The sequence below is a fragment of the Blennius ocellaris genome (assembly GCF_963422515.1).
Source record: "Blennius ocellaris genome assembly, chromosome: 7".
Lineage (NCBI taxonomy): Eukaryota > Metazoa > Chordata > Actinopteri > Blenniiformes > Blenniidae > Blennius > Blennius ocellaris.
The window spans coordinates 23,899,997-23,910,764 of record NC_137656.1 but is presented as its reverse complement, the minus strand read 5'-3'; the positions used below and the strand labels follow the sequence as shown (position 1 = coordinate 23,910,764).

Below are 10,768 nucleotides of genomic sequence, written 5' to 3'. Positions count from 1 at the left end.
GAACTAATCATTTTCTCTTGATTTTTACACACAGTGGCATGTAAGACAATTATGTTTCATGCAGACACTAAAACTACTTTCATTTGCTTTTATATCAACAAACACCAAGTTTTCATGACTGGAAAACACCATTTTAACACTAGTTTCCACTGTGCGCAGTCCGTCTTTAAACGTGTGTGAAACACATGAGGTGTTGTTGAATTTAGTGAGAGGACCAAATTGAAAGCTACAAATGGAGATGAAATGATAAATAATATTGAACCTTGGCACAAAGCACAATACAAAGTGTTTACTTCCTGTTTGAAAAAATAATCTGCGATGTGCTCAAATATGTGTCGAGATGAAAATGTTCAATATTCCACAAAACAGATGGTTTTTTTTGTTTGTTTTTTCCTTATCAAACATCAAGTTTGTTATTATACAGAAACGTGTTTGCTTTCTGTTGTCTTTGAAAGGCCTGGGATGATTGATTGTGTTTACATGCCATTCCTTTGTCACTACATTATCCCGCCATAAATCCACAGCCAGGACGGAAATTTGTGGCATATGCACAAAAGCAGCGTCGGCTTGAATAGCCCATCAAGTACGCTCTATGATTTTCTTTTCCAAAAATAGAATGAGTGAGTCACACTCGCTGAGGTGATCGCGCTGTCTCTCTGCCTTTGCAGCGAGGACGGAGAGCCACCAACAGCGACTCCCGTTATGTCACTCTGCGTCTCATCTGCGGGCCCGCTGTGCACAGGACGCCCTCCCCGCACCGAGCGCGCCGCCGCGCGGCACAACACAAACTGCTAAACAAGCCCGTTTTACACTCTGAGAGCCTCGTGCACGCCCACGGCGGACAGCCTGCGGTTGATGTTGCGATAGCGACAGCGGAGAAGGTCGCGATAGGTGGAGCGCAGGTCTCGATTGAAGAAGGCGTAGATGAAAGGGTTCATCAGGGAGTTGGCGTAGCCCAGCCAGAGCAGCGTGCGCTCCAGCCAGATGGGCACGCAGCTGCACTCCACTCCGCAGATAAAGGGTCTGGCGGTGGACAGGATGAAGAAGGGCAGCCAGCACACGGCGAAGACTCCGACGATCACCCCAAGCGTGGTGGCCGCTTTCTGCTCCCTCTTGAAGATGGAAATGTTCCTGCGTTCGCGGTTCAGCAGGCGGGACAAGGCGGCGCAGTCCTCCGCCACACCGGGTGGCTTCAGGCCCTGCATTCGCAGCGCCTCATTAGCCACCGTCTCGAGACGGTCGCGGCGCGAAAGGTCGGTGAAGCGGTGCTTGGCGCCGCTCTTCCGAGCTGCCCTGAATATCTTGTAATACATGACCAGCATGACCAGCATTGGGATGTAAAAGGCTACTGCTGTGGAATAGATGGTGTAGCCAAAGTCCTGGCTAATGAGGCACACGCCGGCTGTGTGGACGTTTTTGGCCCAGCCACAGAAAGGTGGCAGGGTGATAGATGCTGACGCCAGCCACACTCCCAGGATCATTTTGGCCATCAGCTGACCGTTCTGCCGGGCTGGGTAGGTAAGAGGCCGTGTGATCCCCAGATACCTGCAAGGAAAGGAGGCAAAAGAAGCGTTAGTACTCACATCTTGGGAGCTTTTCAACAACAGGCTGAATATCATCTAGAAAAAAATAAAACCTTGACACTTTCTCCAAACTTGTTAACGTCTCGGCTAATACAATAGCGTTTTTCACACTCTGCGTACAATGCACCGTGGCACTCAAAGACTTTTAGAGTTCTACTTGCCTTTAACTACATGTCCACTCATTTAAAAGCCACAAATTTCACTGCAAGGTCGTAAGCTCTGCCGTAGTCTGAAGGGTTATTTACTGCTTTTCTTTGGCTGTGAATGAGCTTTGCAGGTAGAGGAGGAACCATCAATCAAACAGGCAGCTCAGTGGTTTCATGTAGCAGCTGGAGGTGTCAGAAAAATAAAGATAAAATGAGGTGTGAAGCCTTGAATGTGTACAGAAGTGAGAGAATAGCCACTATTCCCACAAAATGATAAATCTGTGTATATCTCCGCATATTTTGGCTGCGTGCCCAAAAGCCTTCAACAGCACCAAATGCGTCATTCATGAAAGCTGTATTTTTGAGTCTCCAGGCAGTTCTTTTTTGGTTGTTTTTTTTTTAACCAGCTTTCATTCAATTGTTAATCATAAGATAAAAAGCTTTAGGGAGCACTGGCCAATTCGCCTCATCATCCGTCAGTGATGCTATCAACAGTGTGAAAATCAAACTCAGACCAATCAGTTTCAGCAGGATTTTCTACCTTATCGACCGGTCATAACACTAACCTCGTATAATTCAACTCTAGACTTTAGAACTTATATTATCTCTACACATAAATGCTTCAACAGTAACTTCTGAGCACGGCAAGCAGGGTCTCTTAGAATCTAAACTGATAGTCTGTTAGATTTACATCAAATAGAGACTTTACACACAAAATCTGGCCACACATCTTCTAAAAGTGCTCAGAAGCATCAATTTATTTTATGCTGTCAAATTCACTGACACAAAGATGGCAATGGCCTTCATACAAGGTGCTAAACCGCTATTGTTTGCAATTTGGGGTCCGGTGTCTCGCCCCAGGACACAAACAGGAGCGGCACAGGACAGGAAGTCAAACCAAACAACCTTGACATTACAACGACCTGCTCTACATCATACAGAGGGACACATTCACATTCGGTGACGAGTTAACTTTATAGCAAGCTAGAGAACGAGGAGAAACACATGCAACCCCCACAGAAAAGGCAATATTCCAAACTCAAACTTAGACCGTCTTGTTCTGAGAAGCGAGAGCTCGCCACGATGCACCGTGTGCCACGAATAGCACAGCTATAAAGTGCTATGTGCAGACACGAGATATCCAAAATATCAGCAGGGTTACTCCTGATTTGCATTTGAGCGGCACACTGAAGCTTGTTAACAAAAAAACAGCCCAGCGCCACTGATCTAAATCTGAATCACTTGGACAGGACAATTGGGCTCCAACTGCACTGCAGCTGAGAGCAGTCGATTATACTCCCACCCCCCTCCGCCGCACACTCACCAGACATCTGACACAGATCGGATTTTTTTTTTCTTAATCAGCTTTACAGAGTCTCCACTTATCTCTTTATTTGGGGTCCTAACTGAAATACATGCATAGTTCCACGGGCACCTGAAGCAAGAGGCCGACATGCAAAATATGCTGGGATTTCCATGACAACCAGTGAGCCATCCATCATCCATGCAAGACAGGTGTCATTATCTCGCCGCCCATGGCAGCTTGTTTGGGCTGCTGGTGGTGGCAAACACGACCATCAGACGCCAGAGAGCCACAGACACGAGCCTCATTCCCGTCAAAAACAGCTCACAGTTGTTTGTTGTGCCGAGTTACGTCACGTCTCGCTGTCAGAAGTGATAACATCAGAATAAAAAAAAAAAAGGATTCTAGAAGTCTCGATATGGAATTTGTACAAGAAAAAGAGTCCAGAGGAATACCGATTCATCTTGGTAATTCAAGTGATCTGTATGTTACGATGTTGCACTCCAATTTTGGTCACGTCTCCAAAATTTGCTAAACGATGCGGTGCTTTAAAAGAGAGAGAAAGCCGTAGGAAACCAATAACAATACTTTATCGTTTTAAATGTAAGTTGCTTTGCTATTTTGCTCCACAAAACTGTCTTGAAAAATTAATTCCCTGGCTTTTCTTCTCTCTAGGAAAAGAAATAGACCAATTAATGAGTCAGTAAACCATAATCTTTGACGCAATCTATTTAGTAATTAAATAAATTAAACCTACTACTGTTGCCCCGAGGCAACAACATCCGAGAGTGGTGAATTGCGTATGTTGCTTTAAGGCAATGGTGTTCCATTATGAAATCAGCAAAGCACCACAAGTGTGCATCAATGTATAGAAAGTGTTGAAAGATTTTTCATTTATTGCAATTTTGTTTTATCTTTGCAATTTAATGAAGACAAAAGAAAAAAAAGCTATTTCTTATAATGCTGGTGTATTAATACCAGGCAATGTTGCGGTGACACAATAGAACAAATGATTTTGACCAAAAAGTCCCAGTTCTGCAGGACAAGAATAATTGGAAAATAAAATGAATAAGAGTCACAGTAATTCAAAAATAACAGCCAAAATCTAACTTTAAACACCATTCTTTCTGGATTGTTGGAAACAATTTCCCAGTTTTGCAATCGAGAGAGTAATTATTGATGATGAGGAGCAACCATTCATGTAATACAGACGACACAAAGGAAGTGGAACATTTCAGAGGAAAGGTCAGTACAGTTTGCTTAAATTCAAGGCTGAAGTTGCAGATTGGTTTGCAATGAAAGGGGAGTGAAGAAAGGTGAAAGTGTAGCGCAGAAAATGTGCGCTGCACTTTCTTGAAAAAAAAAACTGCTTAATGGAGTTTCACGAACAATGAGCTGGAACACTATAGATGATGGCAACACGGGTCAACGAAGGACACAACAAGAAAAAGACAGGATGTGAAATTAAGCAGTGATGACAAAAACGTGAATTTGCCATTGTTTTCTTGATTTGTAAATGGTTCCAATCTTTGTTTTGAGTTACGAGCAGATTCTCCGGATAGTAATCGGTTGTTCCACGTTGGTACAAAGTTGCCTATAGACAAAATTTAGACTACAATCCTTTTTAAATAGCTCCTTTTTAGACGCTTCAAAAACGTCCCTTTATATTACAGACCATTGCTGAAATATCCATCCATCTTCCATGTTGATAGAACATACAAACTCTGTGCAATAAGCCCAAATACCTTGACTCTGATCATATGTGAGTTTTAGTCTTCATCTGGTTCTCCTTGTTTGCTGCTATGAACCCATCATCAGTATCATTTCTCTTTTTCTTCTTCATCAAGTGTCCTTCTCAGCCAAATACACACATTAGATGTGCTACGCATGTGATGCACTCTGAAAACTCCCAATTTTATACCATTTTCCCAATAGATTATTACAGATTAGTCTTAATGTTGAGAAACTGTCAAATGCAAACTAAAACCATAGTAAATAGTTACTTAGCTACAAATAGGTTATTTGAAATAAAGACATTTATTCTGTAAGTGATAGTATGGCTCCCATGAATATTTGATGGACTTTACCTATCGTACATTATTACCAACTTCCACTCAGGCACGTTCATGCTCGCACTAACGAGGCACGTTTGAGCACTGCCATGCAAGATTCTCACACACTGTTCAGTAAACGACTCTCAGCAACGCACCAACACAGAAATGTTAGGATGCGGATCAAACCACCCACCTTGGGCTTGGAAAATTGAAAACGCTCCAGCACTTTAACTGACTGTGGGAGTGAAAGTGACATTGAGAGACACACACTTTATAATATACTGTATAGTTGCCATGTTATGGCAGGCTGGTTCAAAGGGTATGAGAGTTTGCATGTTTTCCCTTGTTTAATCCTCATAAGTGGCTGTAATTTGCCCGGAGGTGTGAATATGAGTGTGTGTCTGTCTCTCTGAGTTCCCCCTGTGATGGATGGATGTCTTGTCCAGTAACATGCCTTCATTCAGCTGAGATCAGTTTCAACAGCCTCCGCCCAAAAGTCTGAAGAAGCAGGATAGAAGATGAATGGATGTTTTGGGGGGGAAAGAGGGAAACCATGCACACGATCTGTCACGTTTTTATTATTTGTAGTTTTGTATTGAAATTGTATGTCTTAAACGTTGGTGTAAAATGATCATTAGTTAAATGTCTGTGATCTTATTCTATCTGTAATTGCATGCCAAAGTGAATCAACTTGATGAATATGTCTACACATTAAATATACATATCTTTACAAGTGTTATTTCATGCCTTGGTAGGCATTGTCAGTAGATATGGCACCATCCGAAACACTGCTTGAACATGGTGGATCTTCTGTAACGACTGTTCAATCAAACTCCAAATCCTTCATCCCGCTCATCTAAGATGTATGTATGCTTTGTAAAAGGGTGACTAAACACAGCCAGGCAAGCAATGTCAAACAGATACAAGGCAGATCTTGAGCACTGGATGCTCTGGGAATTCGCGTGAATGCATAATGGATACCCAGTAATGCAACTCTCCTCTCCGACTGCATTACACAGTAATGAAGAAGGTGTTTATGGTGCATTTTAAATGAGTATTTGTGAATCTTTAAAGTTGTGCTGGACAGTTTTATACCACTATGACTCATCCTTAGCCCCTCGAGAGGCAGAACGGTTTTCAACTGCACCCTCATTGGTTGCAAAATCTTCTCACATCCTTTTTGAGGCAAACAAACGCCAGGATGAATAAAACACCACACATTTTAACAGTTGATTACACTGCATCCTGCGTGTGTTTCAGCAGGAGGAGCAGATGCAAATGCTTTTGGGATCTCCTGTTGGTTTTAACAGGCTCGCTGCGACACAAACAAATTAAACTTTTTTGACCCCACAGACTCCGTCATAGGATTCAGCATGAAACAATAAGTAACCAAGACAGAGCTTCACTTTTAATGTTGACATGGAAAAAAATAAACCGTAAACAAACAGAACAACAATACTGTTAATTCATGATTGTGTTTCTAACTGCCCCGCGAGTCAAATATTTATGCTTTGACCTCTGAGTGAACACCTGAACTTTACAGACCTGCTATATTTATCAGCTCCTCCTATAAAGCTGCCTACTGTGGCTGAAAAGTATGTTAATGAGAGCTGTGATTGTGAGTCAAAGCCAAATAGCTTCAAGCCATCATAACACGGCCCCTAAAGAGACTTAAACGCACGATAAAACCAAGAGAAACTGCAAGACGCAGTCATTTCATCTTTAATTATGAATATATTGAATGCAGTGGCTTTCAAGGGCTTTATTTCTCTGTATGTCATGTGCAGCTGCCGAGAGTCAAATGTAAAACTATATGATGATGCACACTAATACGTACAATGTATGAGGCATTTAAAACCATATGGGACACCTGATAACACGACTGGAAGCATATATTCAAGCTAAAATCCAGCGGCGGTGGATTATAATCACCTTGTATAGAGCAGGATGAGCTCACACACACACACACACACACACACACACACACACACACACACACACACACACACACACACACACACGAGAGAGGATTTGGGGCATATCCACTGCTACAGCAGCCCTCAGGGATTACCCATCCACAGACAAACAGCAAGACCAAGCTGATGGAGACTTGAGTTACTTCTGCTTCTTCCCAGCTGCTGCACTGTAAAGTGAACTATTTTCTGCACTCAAACACTGTAACTGGCCTCGGTGTGCAGCATCTCCGGCAGCATCTCGCAGGCCTTTTAGAGGAGATACATGGTGAAATATTTACCGGGGAGCAGTTGGTTTGGGTAGCAGGGTGGTAAATTTAGAACTGGGTCTCCTAAAACAGGAAGAAAAAAAAAGAGAGCGAGAGAGGGAGAGAGGGAGAGATGGAGAGACAGAGTAGCCCAATGGGAGGGCCATCTTCCAGATTACCACTTTCTCACAGAAACTTTCCACTGGAGAATCCTCACTAATTCATCTCAGAGAGGCATTTCTAATTCCCATGCCCGAGCTCTGGAGGGCAATTCACAATGAGTCTGAGAAAAAGTGAAGTGTTGCCCGTTTTAGTGGAGATCTATTCTGTCGCAGCCTTTCTTTCTTTCTTTTTCTTTATTTCCTGTTTGAGTGAGGTTGACACAGAGACGTGAACGTCGCCTGAAATCAAACCGTTGGAGTTGAAAATCCAAATTGTTCAGCTTGGCTGCTTTTTTTTTTTTTTTTTTTTTTTTTTATCCAACAGTCATTTGTGAGTGTTCAACACTTTCATGCTCGATCTGTTTTGTGTGAAGTGATTGAAAGTGTTGGAAAGGAGGAAAAATACAAATCTGAAAATGCACAATTTACTCAAATGTCAAATTTCCGTGAAACGTATGAGAGAAAAGCTTATGTCTCTATTGATTTTTCGAGGTCTTATGTTCCAACAAAAGGTTTTCAGAAGTAGACTGATTCAAAACCTTTGCACGCCGCATTTATTTATTTATCGTCAGCTGGATTATAGCAAATAGAAACCGTGTCTGTTTGGTGTGAGGTTTGGGATTTTCTCCAACATCAGACAACAGCCTTGGTCCTCAAGGAAGAGCTTCAGCTTCACCTTTTCTATTTAAGACACTACTGTAAGACAGAAATGGAGCTGCCTCTCTCACGAGCGCCGAGCACAACAGGAGCTGTAATTTCCTTTCCAACAAGGACGAAGAGAAACATTCTGCTTTATGCTTTACAAGACGGATACAGCCTCTTTTTCCTCCAAATACATCTGTACCTATTTAAGTCAGCTTCTGCTTTGTTCTTTTGCTCAGGTTAAGGTTAGAATTAGTCAGTGAAACATCAGCGCTATTTTTCTTTTCATTTAGATTCTTACATAAACTGAAGTGAGTCATCGCGACAGACACACTCCTTTGTTCAGATTCATATTCCACCTTCAACCAGGTAACTCTCATTAGAGTCTACGTCAGTGAAAATGCTTAAGAAATTCAAGAGGCGATTATATAAGGAGCTCAGACGCGTCAGCGCTGAGGACAAATGTAATACTGAAGATGTTGCTGTACTTTGCTCTCAGAGTGGCGACGCAAGGCCTCAACCTCAATCTGGATGTAAATATCTCCACAATTTCTCCATGATATTTTGCACACAGTGATCCATTGCCAATCAACTTCGCATGTTTCACCTCAAGTTGCCATTTGTCTTTCTGACTTGACGACCTGACAATTGACATGAAACCATTCAGACTCCCCTGTCGTCACCAACCCGGCGTCGCTCAGTTACATTCATGGATTCTGATTCAGAGACAGAAAAACTACCAGATCAAGAAAAAGAATCCCTTTGTATATTTAACAGAGAAAACACTCAATACATTGATGTAATTAAAGTTAAATGCGTTCTACGGGTTAATGATCTCATTCTTTTTGCTAAAAGATATTGTGATTCTATAGAGAAATTATAAAAATGAAAATTCACACTTTTTTCCACAAATCAAGACACCGATGAGACAGATTGTATACAATTTTGGAAAACTTAAAAAAAAAAAAAAAATGCACAATGAAAAAGTTTGCTCATAGTATATAACATTTTCAGTGAAATTAACACTGTGTAACACATTGGTGTCAAACATAAGGCCTGTGGGCCAAAACCAGTCCACAAGAGGCTCCAATATGGCCAAATCACTAAACATATTGTAGGAATTTCAAAGAAATCATTGGGGATTTTTTTTTAAACTAATCCTTAAGAGTAGTAGACACAACACTCAGACCTGAGCTGAGATTTCAGCCATGAAATATATCAAACGAACCTTAAAGCCGTGTGTCAGCAGTTTGTAAAAATATGCAGAATGCAACAGCTGAAGGAGGTGGTGTTTTTACATTTCACTGTATTTTGCTCCAGGTTTCATTAAAATTCGCTTCATGTTGAGATTGTAGTAAGTTTCAGTAGTAATTGTTTGATTTTTATGAAAATATAGACATTTTCATAACGTATACTGTGCACCACAACAGAGAGAAATGTTATGGGGCTGTATGTGGCCCCTGAACTGAAATGTATTGTGTAGCATGTCAGATCAGTCTATTGTGAGTTTATTCACTGTACATTAGTCATCTTTACACAACTCAGGTCAAGGGACTTACGTTACTTAACGTTTTTGTTAGCCTCGGTTAACTGATGTCAAATGCAGAAAATGAGGAGAATCACTTATGATTGTCTTCACTTACATTTTTCTTTGCTGCATATGTGCTTTTAATCTGATCTTTGGAACCAATGTTATCTTATTAATTTATACAATGTACTAAACAAAACTTTATGACTAAAAGGACAATCTGTGGTGCAATTTCATTACCAATTTCCATAATAAACTAAATTATTTCAATTTATGTAGCACATCTTAAGCATTTCTTTAAAATGTAATCTGTTCTTTCCTTAGAAGGAAGACCACTTGTGTCTTTCACAGCGATTAAGTGCTTAATAACAATGTTCGCGTTGCACCGTGGGAAAATGCGCTGAACACTGCTCAAGGACACATCTGACACACAAATGATCTATAATCCTCCATGTGATTCAACACCTCAGGCCAGATGTGGGGTCCTTAAATAATTCCACTTTTCAATCCCCTACAGATGGCATCCCTGGCTAACCTTTAAAAGCTGTCGTCCTTCTGCTTTATTCTGCTAATTAGGTTGCACACTAACCCACTCTTCTTTTTTTGTTTTTTTTCTCAAAACAGTGAGCTATTTACAGAATCGTTGTGTAAGCATGACAAACACACCCAGGTTTAAAAACAGCCCCCCCCCCCCCCCCCGATCTTTAACTCCAGAAATGGAGCATTTATAATGTCTGTTTTACTTCCTCCTAATTATCATAAGGCAGCAGAGTGGATATTTTATGGGGCCTCGCTAAACAGCTGACCACCTGTCCCTGTTGGAGGTTTACTGGTTCTCACAGCGACAGAGATGATGGGCGTCGATTAGAGCCTCGGTGATGAATGGACTTCCCTCCCAACAGTCACCCACTATCATCCACCCCTATCAGAGCGGAGTGTCCTTGGATGACAGAACAAATACACTGCAGCTAAAGCACAACAATCTGAGCTGAACAGCCTGAAGGAGGATTACAATGGAGGTGACGACGCTTTACACTCCTTAGACACTTTGTAGGTCAGATCAAATGGAGATTTAAGTTCAGCTATATGACTTCAGGGTGGGGTTGTGCTCTGAATACATCAGAGTTCCC

General features: G+C 41.6%; 1 protein-coding gene across 1 annotated transcript in view; it reads right to left on the bottom strand.

The window, feature by feature from the left end:
- Nucleotides 1-806: 806 nt before the first annotated feature.
- The window catches only part of htr7c (5-hydroxytryptamine (serotonin) receptor 7c), a gene marked incomplete at both ends in the record, with an annotated part of 30,265 nt that continues 20,303 nt past the window's right edge, over nt 807-10,768 (bottom strand). The window contains one exon of the mRNA XM_080499809.1: nt 807-1,545. Within this exon, the coding sequence (XP_080355935.1) occupies nt 807-1,545 (739 nt within the window). The remainder of the gene's footprint in view (nt 1,546-10,768) is intronic.